General features: G+C 60.7%; 2 protein-coding genes across 8 annotated transcripts in view; one reads left to right on the forward strand and one right to left on the reverse strand.

Moving 5' to 3' along the window:
• The window catches only part of KDM8 (lysine demethylase 8 (putative)), a 44067-nt gene that overhangs the window by 20164 nt on the left and 6810 nt on the right, over positions 1-17093 (forward strand). For 5 of the 7 annotated variants that reach the window (XR_015769542.1, XR_015769545.1, XR_015769544.1 and 2 more), the window contains exons 5-7: positions 1339-1383; positions 6408-6557; positions 7378-7470. Coding sequence is in view for 3 of the 7 variants with exons in the window: in XM_088029056.1 (XP_087885182.1) it covers positions 1339-1383; positions 6408-6557; positions 7378-7470 (288 nt within the window). In the remaining 4 variants the exon portion in view is untranslated. Of the gene's footprint in view, positions 1-1338; positions 1384-6407; positions 6558-7377; positions 7471-7558; positions 8208-17093 lie in introns of those variants that run through there. The other 2 variants (XM_028110199.1, XM_028110198.1) reach the window with 1 other exon arrangement.
• The window catches only part of NSMCE1 (NSE1 component of SMC5/6 complex), a 39306-nt gene continuing 34117 nt past the window's right edge, over positions 11905-17093 (reverse strand). The window contains exons 5-8 of the mRNA XM_028110036.2: positions 16308-16454; positions 13699-13815; positions 12565-12685; positions 11905-12121 (exon numbers count right to left, since the gene is read on the reverse strand). Coding sequence (XP_027965837.2) covers positions 12042-12121; positions 12565-12685; positions 13699-13815; positions 16308-16454 — 465 coding nt within the window. The 3' untranslated portion in view covers positions 11905-12041. The remainder of the gene's footprint in view (positions 12122-12564; positions 12686-13698; positions 13816-16307; positions 16455-17093) is intronic.

Consider the following 17093-nt stretch of genomic DNA (forward strand, 5'->3'; position numbering starts at 1 on the left):
AGCAGCCCCAGGCCCAGCCCTTGGAAAGTTCTGATCGTTTCATCTGGGTCTGCTGTAGTCCAAGGGCCCCGGGGGGTGACCATGCTGGCTGATAGTTTGAAACACGGAAGAGTAAACCACAGAAAGCTCTGAGCGCAGCATGGTCAGCACCTGGCTAACCTGAGTTAGCGTCTTTGGGCCAGAATCCCCGTGACAGCAGAGATCACACAGATCCGGCCCTGCCCGCCACAGAACCCCAGGTCTGGCTTGTTGTAACTTTTCAAGTCATCAAGAAGAGAAGGGAGTGAGGGAGAGGGCTGGAAGCAGAGAAAGTCTTGAGGGATTCTAGAGAGAAGCCTCCATCTCCTTCAACATACTAGTTTGGAGTATATCCAAGACATTGCCGGCTGCCGAACTGTCCCGGCAGAAGTTGGTTCCAGGTACACGGACGAGGACTGGTCGCAGACGCTCATGACGGTCAATGAGTTCATCAGCAGAGCCCAGGAGACCCAGGCCGGCTGGGCTGTGGCTATGGTTGGGGGGACTGGCAGCCAGCCTCCCGCATGCTCCACCCCCAGTGGCCCTTCCAGAGCCTGCGCTACCTCCTAAGAAGGCCTGGAACCTTGTGGAGCGCAGTTTGTAAGGCACCGATCTTTCCATCTGTCTGATGGCAGAGATGTTCACAAAATGATCATCTCTGGGGAATGCAGCTGGGATGTAGGAAATGGGTGCTCACAGTTGTGCTGGAAAGTCAGTACGTGGTTAATTTTGGGAAAATAAGCTGGCAGAAGCTACTACAATTTAAAATGCAGACACTCCTTGACTCAGTTGTTCTATTTTTGGGAGGACATAAATATAAGGACCAGAATATTAGGCTGTTTATGGAAACACTGGCTAAATAACCTGACTGTCCACCAGCAGGGGGTGATTGAATTCATGGGGTACCCTGCCTATAAAACATGTATCCGTCAAAAAAAAAAAAAATGAGGCAGATCTGTACGTACTCACCTGAGGAGATACTCGTGAGGTTGTCATTAAATGAAATGGATTTCCAAGTAATACATATGATATGATTCTATTTTTATTTATAAAAGAAATCCTCATGGGTGTACAGCCTCTTCATTTTCATGGGGGGAAACTGAGCCTGGGGCATCCCTACAGAGGCGGCCCAGCGCTGCCCGCAAGAGGGAGAGCATCGCTGATGTTTGCCCCTGGGGCACAGAGGGGCCCAAGGGGGACGGGACGCAGTGGCTGGGGCACACCCAGTGCTGAGAGTGAGCGGAACAGCACCCGGAAGGTGCTCCTTACGGCTAACCAGGCTTTTTCTGTGTCGCTTCCGGTTTTCCTTCCACGGATTAGTCAAAGGACGTCGGGTACCTTGCGCAGCACCAGCTCTTTGACCAGGTAAGTCTGAGACCACGCTCCTCTGTCCTTGATCCTGCCACCTTCTCCCACCTCCCCTCATGGGCTCTGAGCCCCAGAGGGCCGGAAAGGCTCTAGCAGCCTCTTGGGCCACCCACGGGGGTGGCGCCCATGTCCCCCTCACCAGAGGGCAGCAGCTGGCGAGCGGGAGACTGGGCGTACCGACCCCAGGGCCCCAAGCCTGGGATGGGGGTGGTGAGGAGCCCACGGCATCGGAGGGAGGTGGCCCCAGCGAAGTGGGAGCAGGTGTGGTCGGACATGGAGGAATGGGTCCTGGGGAGCCGAGTGAGGGCAGCAGGCTCTGACCCGACCCGGAAAGAGCAGGTCACTGCTGTCCTTGACTGTGGGTTTTCCGGGGGTGTTCCCGGCACCGTCCTTAGTCCATCTCAGTTGTCAGCTCACTCCTGGCAAGGGTCGGGTTCAGTTCCTCTGGGTCCCCAGCCCTGGTTGGCCAGACTGAAGACCCTCAGGACAGACTGCTTGAAGGCTGAAGGCTGAGGGGGTCTCGGGCTGGGGCTGAGAGGAGGAGCGGTGCCCAGCCAGGCCGGAGGCAGGAGGACATTGCAGGGAGAGGCGCCTCATGCACCAAGGCTTAGGGGCGCACTCTGGAGCAGGCTCCCTGTGCTGGGTGCGTCCACCTGCCTGAGAGGGTGCATCCAGAAGAGCAGAGCGAGAAGGCAAAGAGGGAGGCTGGGCCCCAGCTGAGCAAGCCTTGAAGGTCAGACCAAGAACTTGGATTTATCTGCAAGGCAGCGGGGAGCCCTGGGAGGTTTCTGAGCAGTAGGGTCCCAGTAAGAGGAGGTATTCCAGGGAGATCCATCAGGAGAGCCCAGGGTGGGGGCGGGGCAGAAGTCCTGCTCTGGCTTTCTCCATCACCGTCACCAGTCAGCCCTAAGAAGGGAGCATGACAGGGTGGCCCCACCAGTGCTCCCAGAGCTGACAGAAATGCAGGATGGCTCCCAGCCCCCAACCCCGGCAGCGCGTGTCCCGTGCACCTGTCACCCGGGGCCCCGAGCACACGGTGAGCAGGGGAGCTCACTCAAGACGCGCTCGTGGGACCCGGGGAGCTGCCTGGCTGCGGGGAAGTGAGAAAGCGAGGATGCGCAGCGGACAGAGGGAGATCTGCTCTGGTGAGGACAGGAGATGCCCCAGAAGATGAACAGCGCTTGTGCGTGGTCACACAGTGTGCGGTTTTTCCTATTCTCTGCAGTTTGCAAAGCATCTAGAACGAGCCCGTATGCTCATCATCATGAGAAAAAATAGACTTTATTTTTAAATGTAGACACAACGAGGGAACAAAGTGAAGTGGAACCTGATGGCCTTCCGAGTTTTCAGAGCCATCTGGTTAGGCTGAAACAACCTGACAGCTTATCCTGGGGAGGTCATTGAACAGTTTCCTTCTGTCCACCCCCCTGCCCTGCCCCCCCACTCACTTCACTCTGTCCTGGGAGCAGGGGGCCGGAATGCTGCCCTGGGCCTGGGCTTCCTGTGAGCCCCTCTGCACCCTGCTCTGGGCCCGGCCCTGGGGGGACAGGGTAAGGAAGAGCTGCCCCTCCCACCCCAGTGGACCTGAAATCCAAGTACATCAGCTGGTGATGAGCGCCCCCAGGAGAAGAACAGGCAGCCTTGTGGCGGTGGCTCCAGGGAGCCAAGGGGCAGGGAAGGCGTCTCCAGGAGGTGAGACTTCAGTGGCAACCTCAAAGACGAGCAGCCTCCAGCCACGGGCGGATGTTTTGCCCATGTTTTTTATTGGGTCGTTTGTCTTTTGAGTGTTAGGAGTCTTATGTATACGTTCTGGGTTTAAGCTAGTTGTCTAGTGTAAGTGCTGTATTTGATGCCAATCCTTAACTTTCTTCTTTTGTCTAAAAGGAGACGAGGGGGACATGCCAGCTAAGGGGGCAGCAGGAGCGGACTTGCCCCTTGAGCGGGGCTGGAGCCAAGTGCCTGGGGCGGGGGGGGAAGCAGCAGGTGGGGCTGGAAGAGGAAGGATGGTCTTTTCCATGCCTGGGGCCGCGTGGGAGGGTTGGGGGCCTTCTCAGATGGCCGAGGCCCCGTCCTAGAGGGGAATGGAAGGTGGGTGGGTGGGGCAGCGGGGAGACCCCCAGGAAGCTGCTGCCGTAGTCCAGGGGGAGCTGATGCCCGGGGAAGCGGACGGGTTCCAGATTGGTGCCAGCTGCCGGCACCTGCACACAGGTGGCTGGGTGAGGCCGAGGGAAAGGGAGCAGTCAAGGAAAACTCCAGACTTGAGACCCGAGTGCCCAGTCAGTGGAGCCAAGGGATCCAGGAGGGACTTCGCTGGTGTCTCGGCCAGGCTACAGACACTGTGGTGGGGCCCAGCAGGAATGCCCGGGCAGGGCAGCACCTGGCCTGGGTGGGGATGGGGGGTTATGCCCCGAAGGGGTTGGATCTGACTGAGTCAGTCAGGGCTCGAACCACAGCCAAGGTCTGCCGGGTCTGTCCCTGGGCTGGGGCTACTCTCAGTGCCTGTCCTGACACGGGACCCAGGTCCAGTTGGGGCTGTCCCAGCCCCCAGGAGCCTACGCACCCAAAATTAAAGGGGTCGGAGCAGGTGGGGGCTGGGTGGGCTGCGCTCTCTTTCCCAGGCCTCCCGAATTAGGACCCGACCCAGAAAGAGCAGGTCACTGCTGTCCTTGACCGTGGGTTTTCCGGGGGGTTCCCGGCACCATCCTTAGCCCATCTCAGTTGGGCTCCTGCCCTCTCCGAAGGAAAGGGGGAGTCTAGCGAGCAGGCCCCTACCGTGCCATCCCAAGTGACCAGCCTGTCCCCTGACCTTGTTCACACCTCCCGGGGGCCCTGTGAAGCCACAGGTAAACTCGCCTCCCTGTCCTAGGGCAGCCATTTTCGATTTTACTAGAACAAGAAGCAGTTTTAGAAGCAGAAGGCAAAGTGCCCAATTGTTTTTAAGACGAACCAAGACCTTGAAGACATTTTGCCTTTTGGAAGGCCACCTGGATCTTTCTCTCGGGTCCCCAGAGGTGTGTTTTCACCTCTGCTGCCCAGAGTGCCACCTGGCAGGCCCCCGCACTGCTTTGTGGGGCCTTCTCTGTCTCCACGAAGCTCAGTGGCTCCCACCTGAAACCTCTTGCCCAAAAACGTCTTACTGACTTTTCTCCCAGGGGCCCCAGGTTGTGGGAGATTGTGGCCACCACGCTAGGCCTCCCTTTAATTATTGGTCACATGGTGGGAGCATTCCTTCTCTGGGGGGGGGTGGTCTCTGAATCCGTGGCCAGTGGCTCTCATTACACCATTTGACCAACCAGTCACAGTCCAGAAACCCTGATGATATCATCAGGGACCAGTCCGCTTCCGAGCGTCCCAGCGGGAAGCAGCTGTGTGTGCCGGAGCCTGGTGGTGATGGAGAAGCAGGAGGTTCCCAGAGGCCTTTGGCATCTCCTGCCACCCCCCACCCCACTGGCCACCCCACGGGCCGACAGGACAGGGGACCCCAGACTGGGAACTTGTACGTTAGTCCAGAGCGGTGGACACAGCCGCATTTCTCTACTTCTGCACAGGCTGTTTGAGACAGAACAGCCTGAGGTCTCTGCAGGGAGAACATTCCAGCCATTCCCAAGGATCCATCAGTGGCTTCTTGGCCAGCACCCTGAACTTGGAGCAGCTATGACTGAAAGATGGCGAAAGCCTGCCTGCAGCTGCCCCTTCAGAGCAGGGAGACGTCCCTCTCAAATACCTGTGGAAAGTAGCCGAGGGGTGCCCCCCACCGCCACCCATTAGGGACCAGACGTCGGTTTCTGTGGAATTTCCCTGAGCCGCCGAGCCACCTACCCCAGCAGCAGGCAGTCTTCGAGGCTCGGGGCTGCGTGGGGCCATGGGGACCTGGCCTCTGCAGGAAAGAACCGGCGTCTGACAGGCCTTCAGAAGGCCCAGCCGGGGCTGCACCCAGGGGAGCCGGCCCGCGGCCCCCTCCCCGGGGTGTCCAGACCCCTCACCAGCCCTGAGTGGGGGTGCTGGGGCCCCTCTGCTGGGTGCAGCCCCGGCGGACCCTCTGAAGGCCCGGCCAGGGAGCGGGGAGGACGCAGGGCTAGAAGCAAACTCCAGAGGGGACACCATGCTTGCTGTCTGAAAGCACCTCTTGTCGGCGGGTCAGGGACGGCGGCTGGGGCGGGGAGCCAACAGCGCCTCCCTTGTATCTAACTCATTTCTACATAGTGTCTGGTTTTTGCCCTTTGATTATTCATGTAGCTTATGTACCGGGATCCTTACTATGTTTCCTTGTTATTTGGTACGAGCTCTCCACACTAACCCTCGGGTACCACAGTGCAAAAGTTTCTCCCTTTATTGGCCTTTGGATTCGTGAACATATTTAAAATGCATGCACGGTCACCGCTTTCTCCTTAGTTCATTTTGGGGAGTCTCCCTTTCCAGAGATTTGATAAATACCCAACCCCATTTTCTTTCTGTTTTTTTCTTTAATTTGATTTTCAAAAACGTAGCACTCTGTAGTACAAACATTGCGAGCTGGTGTATTTTTAAGTGCAAAGCAGTGCTATCAGGTTTTCAAAAAGGAAACGAAGATAAAATGCACATGACAGGGAAACAAATCTGGAAATAAAATTATATGTAACTCTTTTGTAATGATTATATATTTATTTTTTCTTTCTTTTTTTAAAAAATTTATGTATTTACTTGAGAGAGAGAGAGCTTGCATAGTGGGAGGGGCAGAGGGAGAGGGACAAGCAGACTCCATGCTGAGCACAGAGGCCAACATGGGGCCCGATCTCATGAGATCACAGCCTGAGGCGAAATCAGGAGTTGGACACTCAACTGACTGAGCCACCCAAGTGTCCCTATATATTAATTTCTTCAGTTGGTTTTTCAGTTCCCCCACAGTAAAACACAGACACAGTCGCGTTGTTAGGTAAAAAGGCAGTGTGTGTTTGGCCATCCTGTGAGATGGTCCGTTGACTTCAGGGGTGGTGCGTCCCTGGCCAGAGGCTCGACCCCCCACCTGTGCTCTGCCCCCACAGATCCCGGAGCTGAAGCGGGACATCAGCATCCCGGACTACTGCTGCCTGGGCGACGGGGAGGAGGAAGAGATCACCATTAATGCCTGGTTTGGTCCCCAAGGAACCGTGTCCCCCCTTCATCAGGACCCTCAGCAGAACTTTCTGGTCCAGGTGGGAGTTGGTCCAGAGCATTGGCCTTGTGCCTCCCCAGCCTGGCCCCGCGCAGCTGGCCACGTTACCCAGGTTTAAACACCAGAGAGAGGGGTGTGGACAAAAATGAAATCAGAAAGATGGTACCAGGCCCCTATGGGGCCCTCCCTCTGGCAGAGGCTGGTTCCAGGTGTGGGCCCGGGACCAGCAGCCCCCGGGATGGTGGCCACGTCACTCGGGCAGAGCAGGGCCGGGGTGCCGTCTCGGGACGGAGCAAGTGCCCTCACGCTGCGTGTCCTCTGCCTTCCCCTGCCACCCCCCTTCCATCAGAACCAGGCCAGGTTCCCCCTGCCAGCACCTCTCCCCAGACGAGGCGTGGCTTCCCGGCCACTGGATGGTGTGTCCTGAGACCCTGACCCAGACGGGGAGCGGGTGTGCTTATTGCAAGGAGAGGGGCACCTGTTGTGAAACCACCTTATTTTTTGCAGGCAGAGAGGTTTAACAGATGAGAACGTTCTTCCAGCAGAGGCACTAGAGGGGCTGAGGGCTGGGGCCCGGAGCCACTGCTTGGCGTGAACGCCAGCCCTGTCACCATCCAGCCTGGTGACGTTGGGCCACTTGGCTAGCCTCTCTAGTTACCGATCCGTAATATATCTGGAGGCTAAACCCATGCATGGCCTGGAATGCACGTGGCGGGGATGGGGCAGTCTGGGCGCAGGGAACAGCACGTGGAAAGGCGTGCAGAGGTGTGGGACGCTGGTGGGTTCAGGGACCTGCAGTCCGCGGGGGGCAGCCGTGGCGCTGGGGGCAGCAGCTGAGTGATGAGGCACTGTCTTCCCAGGTGATCGGCAGGAAGTACATCCGGCTGTATTCCCCGCAGGAGTCAGAGGCTTTATATCCGCACGAGACGCACCTTCTTCATAACACGAGCCAGGTGGGTGCTCGGGGACCCTGCGTGGCGCTGCAGATTCTCCCACCTGGACCCTGGAGAGCAGGCAGGTGATGGCTCGGGTCTTCTTCAGGTTGACGTGGAGAACCCCGAGCGGGAGAAGTTCCCCAGGTTTGCTGAGGCCCCGTTCCTGTCCTGCGTCCTGTCTCCCGGGGAGGTCCTCTTTATTCCGGCCCGGTACTGGCACTACGTGCGGGCTCTGGACTTGAGCTTCTCCGTCAGCTTCTGGTGGTCATAGCCAGGGTGCGAGGGTCCGAGACGCCTCCCCGGCTCCACACCCGGCCTGTGCCGGAGCCTTTGCTGGAGACCGGGCTGGGTGCTGGCGGACACAGGACGAGGGCACGGCAAGGCGCACGCTCCAGGCCAGGTGCGTGCAGCAGAGGCAGGTGGGCCGGACCCCAGGAGGACGCCCCAGGCCAACACCTGCCTGGAGACCCTGGGCATCGTGAGGCCTGAGGTGCTGGGGACAGGGGCTGGCAGTGTGCACGGCGGTAGGGGGTGGGCTCTGAGGTCGGCTGCCCGGATTCAGACCTGGCCCCTTGGCTTACTTGCTGTGGCAGAGGTGGGACGGATACCTCACTGTGTGTGTGCCTCCATGGGGAAAACAGGGCAGCTCGAGCACCCACAATGAGAGTTCGAGAGGCAGCACGCGGACAGCGCCCCGGCAAATCCACGGGCGTTAGCTACCATCTGATCTTAATAATTACTGTGATTGCCACCGACTTGTTTGTCATGACTGGCCTGACAGGACAGCCCCAACCCGCAGACTCTGGAGGTGGCGCTGGCCACGGGCGACAGTCCCTCTCGGCTTGCTCAGCCCAGCCCTGCCGGCAGCGGGAAGTCTGGGGAGGTTTCTGTTGTCATTATGCACACACAGCGCAGCCAGGGCCATCTCCTAGCCTGCATATTCAACCGTGCCCCCTCCCAGCAGCCAGTCCCCACACCATGAAACCACCCTCAGCGGTGCCCAGAAGCCCCCTCCTGCCCCGGTCTCATTCATTCCCCACTTGCAGAGAGAGCCTTCCGCCCAGGGGAGCAGGTGGCCCTGCAGGTCAGCTCCATGTCCCCGCAGCACCAGGGCCCACAGGCTCCAAGGCCCCAGGGAAGACTCTGGCGGGCCGGGAGCCAACAGGTGCAGCTCCAGCAGCCGGGGCCTGGCTAACACGCAGACCCTTGGGTAAGCGAGAGCAGGGGTGGGGAAGCGTCGGTGGGTGGCTGGAACCGTAGCCGCTCGCATCCTCTGCAAGCGGGCCAGGGCCTTTGAGCTTGATCACGCAGGGCTTGGGCCCCCAAGTTGGGGGCAGGGAGACCATCAGTATATGCGTGGAGCCAGCGGGCTGTTGGAGGGGTGGGGCAGGGAGGCAGCGGGGCTGAGGTGGAGTGAGGTGGGGGCGTGGCGGGAGCACGCAGGGCAGAGGCAAAGGCCAGCTACTTGGGAGTGAAACGAGGGCTCTCTGCGGAGACTGCTTGTCCCCCATCTGGCGCTATTAATAGTTCTTTGCCTAATCCGTCAGATGAAGAACTTACCCAAATATCGGCGCCGCTGAAGGTAGCAGGGCAGTAGGAAGGCCACTGCGTCTGGCACGCTGGCCATCAGGGATGAGTGGGCCATAACTCGGGGGCCCGCCTGCATCACCCACAGGCCCCCCACCCGAGGGCGGCTGTAGCCTCTACGATCCGTCTCTCCCGGCTGGCGGCCCCGCTCCTGCTCCGAGCGGCTGAGAGGACACGGGCGTTAAAGCGGGATGCGGGGGCCTGGCTGCCTGCAGCAACTGTCCCTTGTCAGGTGGCAAGACGGGGCAGAAGCCGAAATCTTTATGTGTCCTCTGGGTGGGGCTCCAAGGCCACCGGCAACAGCAGGGCCGGAGGGCTGGCCTCGGCTCTGAGCAGCGCGGACTCGGGTCCTCATGGAAGACGAGCGCCCACCGGCTGCCCGCCGAGCCGATGAGGGGTGAGCTCAGGGCTGCCGTCCCCCACCCGCCCGAGCTGCAGAGGCCAGCCCGGGGCTGGTCCGACGCAGGGACGCAAGGCCTCGAGCCAGATGCGGCCCTGTCCCGGCGTCCAGACGGAGGGACAGTGCAGTAAGGTGTGGATCGTGGCGAGGCCTGTGAAGGGACTGCGACGGGGGTGCTGGGGATGGGACTTAGCACAGACGACATCTGAGTAGCCAGAATGACCAGGAGGCCGCAACTGGCCACGAGGTTTGAGGAGGCGCTCCCAGCAGCAGGTACAACAGCCCTGGGGCAGGAAGGCTCAGGTGCTAGGGGAGAGGGAGGGAGCCCGTGCAGCCGGAGCACGGGGGGGGGGGGGCGGGTACTGCATCTGCAGGGGGAGCCAGGTCTGCGAGCTGCTGTGAGAAGGGCCGGCGGGCTGGCAGGGCAAGCCCGGAAAGCGGAACAGCTGTCACCTGTCCCATTGGTAGCTCCCGGAGTGACCAAGTCAGGAGTGTCGACAGGGAGCAGAGAGGGGGAAGACGGGCTGGGCAGAGAGGCGGGCAACGGCCTGATCCCCAAAGCCTCGAGCGCCAGACATGGTCTTCAGAATTGTGTATGAGGTTTTGTCGGGTGCTGTCAAGGAGTCCTTGGGAAGTTCACATTGGGATCAGCACCGGGAGACTGAGAGCGGGGGGACCTGTGTCCCCCGGGGCCAGGGGCTCAGAGCATCTGGAGTCACAGCTAGGACTCGCCTGGACCTGCGTGGTATGACACTGCCCCTCCTCGGGCTGTGGGAAGCCCCCGGGCCCCCCCAAGCCCCAGGGTCCATCCTTTCTCCACTGTTTTTCCTGCCTTCCTGTCATCTCTGCAGATTTCCTTGTACCCTTCCAAGAAAGCCCTTCTCTGCTTAAGCTAGTGAGGATGCTTTCCGTTGCCTGCTTGACACCAGACCTCCCTACACGGTCGGGGGGTACCCATGGGGCTCTACTGGGGGGCTGCTGTTTGCCTCCAGAGGGCTGTGCCGGGATCCCAGCCTGGCTCCCAGAGGCTCCGTTGGAAGCATCCTTACTGCCTGGGAGCTGGGCGATGAGGAGACCCACCTGAGGCTGGGAGGGTGAGCCTCTCACCAGCCGGCGCCATTTGTCTACCACGTCATAGATGCTAGATGTCCCCTGTGCACCGGGCTTGTGGAACAGATGACGGGTGGAGGCCACCTGCCCATTTGGTGCCAAGTTTATTCCCCGTTTGCCTGATAAGAACATCCCATTATCTTTGGGAGAGAACTCTGTGGCTCAGAGGCAAGCCCCGATTTGCCAGTCCCAACTGGACTGCCCTATCCCGTCCCCACCTCTGTAAGTATCCAGAGTGGAGCTGGGACCACGAGGGTGTTTGCTGGGGCAGGCAAGCCAGTTAATGGGACACGCCCTCTTCCTCCCAACACGGGCGCAGTGGCGTGTGAGGCCTGGAAGGATGGCTAGCAGGAAGAAAGTGGCTAGATTTTCTGGGAGACTGTAAGCACAAGGCCAGCTCGATGAAAGTTAGCAGAGGCAGCGATGTAGATTCTTGGTGACATCACAGGACCCACCAGGTCAAGCCTCTCCTGAAGGACCCCGTCTGGCCAAGTCCTTCCTTGTTTAGCCACATTGGGCTGGGCTGACTGATACCGGGGTGGAAGAGACAAGGAGACGGGAGTCAGAAGTGTGGCAGGTGTGATAAGCAGGGATGTGGGGGAAAACAGGGCTGGACCGAGGGCTGGAAACCGTGACAAAATCCGAAGAGCGGCTGGGGAGCAGGCCAGTGGCGGGAAACGAGGGAAATTGCGCAGGCCCAGGGCACAATGCATGCAGGGGCTCAGGGGCCAGGAACAGAGGGCGCTTTCAGGAGGGAAAGAAAGGCCATGTGGGGCAAAGCGGGCCCAGAGAGGTGGTGAGATGGGCCTCAGCGCCGGCCCATGAATCCTCAGTCTGCACCCGGGCCCCGGGCCAGCGGGGCCATCAGGTCTCAGGTGGGCGTGCCGCACGGATGGCCGCGGTGGAAGAGCCTGGAGCAGGCGGGCTGGCTGTGGCCAGGAGCTGAGCTGGCAGAGGGGGCAGGGGGCCTGGACAGGGTTCGGTGGCCGGTGAGCCAGGGAGGAGGGGACATCTAGGCCGACAGGACGGCTGCTGGTGGCGCTGCTCTTCACCAGGCAGGGGCGGAGGTACCCAGTGAGGAGAGCAGCCTCCAGCCCGTCAGGCAAACTGCACCTTGGGCCAGAGAGGGGTCCGGGCTGTGAGGGGGCTGGGGAGGGCTGGGCCGGCCAGTGTTGATGGCACAAGTGACCCAAGCCGGGGGCTGAGGCTGAGCCACTGGGGGGGGTGTCATGCAGGAGGAGCTCTGGCAGCTTCCCCAGCGGGGACCCAAGCCAAGGGGTTCTCCGTTATCTGGGAGCCACCCCAGGAAGCCTCCTAGGGGGCGCACAACCACAGACCGAGGCTGCAGCAAGGACTCCTTAGTAATGTTTATTCCAAACCTCACGAGCGACCACAAAGCAGACGGGGGTTCAGGTGCAACGTGAAGCACTGCCTCCCAAACAGGGCCCGCTGGCTGTCCCCGAAGGCAGCGAGCCCCATACCAGCGCACCAGCTAGTGCTGCCTGGACCGCAGGGATCTCTTGTTGGCCCTGGAGGTACCAGCCTCCCGCTCCTTCTCGGGATCGAAGACCTCTGCACATGGAAAAGGCCAGAAGGTACCGTGAGCGGCAGCGCCAGGCACGCACATGACAGCAGCTCAAGACCGCGGCTACGGGTCGCCTGCCGAGGGCTCTGTCCTCGCCCCACCCCCCACCGTAGCCAGGAAGAGGGGGGTCACCTCCCGTCCCCAGACAGCTGCCAGGAGGCGGGTGTGGCCTTGTCTAGACCTGTCTGGTCTAGACACGTGACCTAAAGGTTCTCCTGGGTTCTAAGAGCCCTTGGCAGTGTGCGAGCAGTAAGGCCTCCACGTACTGCAGGAGCTGCTTCAGCGCGTGGGTTCAGGTCCTGCTCACACAGACCTGCACACGTGGAGCCCTCGCCTGAGTGCTCCCCGCCCCCAGGTGTCCCCTCAGTCCTGCCACCCAGCCCCTCCCAGAGGCTGGGGCACAACCCCCGAGCCCCACGGTGACGCGAACCTGGTATCTCGTGGGGCCAGTAGTCATTACAATGGGGACAGCGAGGCTCGGGGCTGGACTGAAAATACTTTGCCGTGCAAGGTAAGTGCATCCTGATGCCACACGTCTCGCAGCTTTGACCCTGAAACCAGAAAGGCAATAGCCGTGGAGCCTCGCACACACCTCCATGTTCACAAACCTTCCGTAAATGGCCAGGAAAACGTCCAACAGGCTCCATGGTCTTGTCTTCCAGGCCCCAGATGAATAAGGATAATCCCAAAGCCCTCAGCACAAGGGCTTGTAGGAACTGTTATTAAAAAATTCTGAGAAATGAACGTGGGTGGAGGACACTCAAAACTCTAACAGTGGGACGCTGGGGTGGCTCCATCGGTTAAGCGGCCGCCTTCAGCTCAGATCATGATCTCGGGGTCCTGGGATCGAGTCCCAGGTCGGGTCCCTGCTCAGTGGGAAGCCTGCTTCTCCCTCTCCCTCTGCCCCTCCCCACTCCCCCTCCCCACACTCTTCCTCTCTCAAATAAAAATCTTATACCAAAACTCTACCGGCCAGAGTGTGGTGGTGACGGGCCAGGCCCCGCAGCACAGCCAGGTGGCCTCGGAAACCCGGGCTCCCGGTGCACGCGGGCGCTCTGAGTGTGCAGGGCCCGTGCGCACGACTACAGCCTTTCGGAAGGCTATTTGGCAACGTGAATCAAAGGCTTTAAGAAAACGTGAACACTGTGCCAGAAACTGCACTTCCGGGAAGCCGGCCCAAGGAAACCACCCCAGGTGCCCAAGGTACCTGTGCAAAGCGACTGGTCAGGGCGCAGCTGACGATGGTGGGAAGGTAAGCGTCAGAGGAGGAACCCCCCAAGCGCCCAGCGCTGGCCCACCCGCAGGGAAGCCCCGGCAAGCAGGCCACGCGGGACAGAACAGCCGCGGCCGCCACCGCCAGCACCAGGATGACACGGGCTGCACACAGGCCTCTGAGAGTCCCTGGCCTAGAGCCGAGGGACCAGGGAGGAGAAAAGGCGGGCATGCGCATGGCCGTCCTCAGACACTTCCCAGGGGATGGCCTCCATCCGCCAGTGCCCAAGGCAGGGGCTCAGAGCCCGCGGGGCCCCGGGGGCCCCGGCTCATCCCGCTGCTGGCGCAGTACCTGGATGAGGAGGCTGTGGCAGATGTTGCAGATCTTCACGGCGTCAGGGTATGTCTCCCGGATGTACTGCTCCATCTCCAGGATGGCCCGGCTGTGCAGGGTGAACTCCCCTTCCTTCTGCAGGACAGGACGGGACGTGGCAAGGTCTCAGCTCCCCTCACGCCAGCCCCTTCCCCACCCAGCAGGCCCACGGCCCCCAGCCCAGGAAGCTGCGCAGGGCTGGGCGCCCCTCACGTGGCCCATTTCCACCAGCCCCAGCCGATAGGTGGCCATGCCGGCCCCTTGGCAGAGCCACAAGCCAGGAAAACCTCGGCTGAGACGGAAAAGGGAGCTGACGTGCGACTCCCTGTGCCCCTGCCTCGGCACCTCGCTTGTGCCGCACAAGCGTGAATGGGGGTGCCAACAGCCCTCCTACAGGGAGCATGCGGAGCCAGAAGAGGGAGGCAGTCTCCCTGTGGGGCGAACTGGACACAGCCCCTGCCCCAGCACTCACCCCTTCCTCTCCTCCCCCAGCCAGCACTCTAGCCGGCCCCCGCGCTGCCTTCAGCTCCAGGGTCATTGCCTCGGTTGGGGAAGAGCTGTCCTGGGACGTGTTTCCCTCGATCTGTACTCAACTTCCGCGGCTGCCTGCTCAATCTCTGGCTCTGACCCACACCGTGGGCCCAGGTCTGCCCTTGAGTCCCTAGGCCTAGTGTGGGGCTCAGTGCTTGGCAGTCCTGTGGTAAACCTCCCAGGGAAGGTGAAGTCGACCCTGCCTTGAGACCACTGAGGAATGCCCGAGGCCCCAGTGAACAAGTTCAAGTTCACGGTTGGGCCCGAGCCACATTTACTAAACATCTACTGCGTGCCTGGAACCGTGCCTGGTGCTTATCGTTCACGACCCCACTCGGTCCTTTGGGGGCCCCATCACAGGGAGGGCAGGCGAGGTGCCCTAACCCCCAAAGAAGACCCAACCTCCCACAATCTCCCAGGCCTCACAACTATCCTTAGAGCTCAGGCCCCGCAGCACAGTGGCCCCTCAGGTGTGGAGGTGCGGCCGTCAGCAGAGGCCCACGCTCTGAGGACCCGTGCCCACGTGGGGGCCTCCCCCAGACCCCAGCCACGTACCCTCCGGCCCCTGCCACTGGGACACAATTGCGTCTGTGCCCTGGACGTACATGGTAACTCGTGGGGCCACAGCAGGGTGCTTGGGGCTCCCGGAATGGGTGGCTCTGCGGGGCAGACCAGCAGGTGACCGTAGTGTGTTTCTTCATGAAGATCGGTTATTTTCTCACCTCCCCATGAGAAGCAAGTACTTCTTGTATATTTGGAGGGAAGTTTCTGGAACGTCCCCTCCCAGCCCACCATGCCCCCAGCAGCACTGACGGAGCATGTACAGGGCCGTAAGGCGCAAGGAGGTGTCGTGGCCCTGCCCTTACAAAGGCTTGCAGAGCTCAGCCAGTTATAACCCAAGCTGCCCAAGAATGTTCCCTCCTGCCGAGCCCGCCCGGGAGAGGAAGAGAGCCCAGACACAGCAATTGTTGGGAGCTGCAGTCTCCCGAGCCCGGGCCGGACAGGGGAGACGTCACCCACGCCACGGGGCCGTGGCGCGATCAGCTCAACGCCAGAGCCGAGGGGCCCTCCATAGTTACGGGGCCACAGGAGGACCCGAGGCCACGGTGGGCACAACTGTGCCCGGGGGGGGGGGTCCCGGCACCCCTGCCCTCAGCCCTGTGGCCCATCCAGGCAGGAAAGCGCCTCAGGCACTGCGGGAGCGAGGACTCAGCGCCACAGCTCTGGTGACCTGAGACGGCTCTCCCTGGAAGGGAGGTGGATCAGCGCCTCCCCATGAGCAGTGGCCGCACGGCCTGCAGCCGCGGCTCCAACCAGCGGGGGAGGAGGTGGAGGGCTGCCCCAAGTACGTGGGCGCAGACACAGGCGCTCAGGGACACAGCTGAGGTCAGGGGCCAGCGTGGGGCCGGTGTGCCTCGGGGTTCCTAGTAGCAGTGCTGCCCTTTGTGGGAAAAGCCCAGACACATCTGCTCCGCTCCAGTCAGCAGAAGCAGCCACGGGGTCTAGAAACGGGAACTCAGCTCCATCTGGTCCCTTCCCGGATGCTCCCAGCTCCTCTCCAGCACCTGCCCGCACGTCCTCTTGGCTCCCCAGGGCCTGCATCTAAGCGAAAGGCCCTGAATAACATGACACTGACGATAGCAACCACAAGGACGGCAATTCCTCTGGGAGCCCAGCACTGGGCACTGGGCATCAGCCATCCCATTCCCAGCCTTCTCCCGCCTGGGAGGGGACACGGCTCCTCCCCACTCACAGAAGAGGGGCTCCAGCCCTCCTGCCCAGGAACCAGGCCCAGGTCCGACGCCAGAGCCGCGCCCACCGCCCTGCGTCTGTGGACCAGGGCCCCAAACCTGGGTGCAGTCCCTGCTCCCGGGGCACCCCACGGGAGCGAGCATGAGGCTGCAAGGCCTTCCTCAGGGACACGGTGCGCGTTAAAGCAGACAAGGGGCCCGACCCCAGCTCAATGGACAACAACTGGATACGATATGGTTCTGGAGGAAAATTTGTTATCTGTTCTAAACAGTGAGCCGAGCCAGGGAAAGCACTGGACACGCTACCTCGATCAGCCATTTGTTCTGTACAAACTTCTGCAACACCTGCTCTGCTTCCTTCTTCCTCATCTTCTTGCCTTTAAGTTGATCAACCAGGTTCAAAATATTTGTGGAAGACGCAAAGCCAGTTTCTGAGTCAATAATCAGTTCCAACTGGAAGAAACAGCAGGTACCACGTTCATCTATCAAATCAGCAAAAACAACATTTGAGCAAGAACACCGATCCTGGCGGGGGGCGGGGGAGGGGCAGCAAAACCACTCCCAACCGCAGGCAGAACTGGGCCTGGGGACGCTCCTTCGGGAAGCCGGTTCATAACCAGCACCAAAAGCCATAACCACGGCCAGCCCTTCTGACTCAGCGCTCACCCTGTGACCTGCCAAATGAATAACCTTAATGCCCCCAAATCAAGAATCCTCTCTCTCGCCCCCCACCTCCCTGAAGGTAGAGAAGCTGAGGAATGAATGAACAGAGGTAGCACCCTCCTACTCACATGTGGGCAGGACATCGGGGGTGAGGGGCAAGCTGGAAGCAGGAAGGACAGGACAGCAAAGCCAGGGTGGGCCAGGAAGCAGCACGCTCGGGGGCCAACTGTTACCAGAGGAGGCTCAGAAAGGAATGATTCTAGGACTAGTCACCAGAGACTTGGATTCACCAGATCTGGGTGAGGACAGACTATCCTCCTACTGTTTTTACCTCCCGGTTATTAAAAGGTGCACCCCGGGCTGAGAACCACTGTCGGGACCAGGTGCTCAGCCAGGTGAGTGACAGGAGGGCTGAGCCAACAGCTCTGA

This window comes from Eumetopias jubatus, unplaced genomic scaffold (assembly GCF_037043125.1).
Source record: "Eumetopias jubatus isolate StellerSeaLion01/CBP00866 unplaced genomic scaffold, mEumJub1_p1.0 scaffold_12, whole genome shotgun sequence".
Classification (NCBI taxonomy): Eukaryota; Metazoa; Chordata; class Mammalia; order Carnivora; family Otariidae; genus Eumetopias; species Eumetopias jubatus.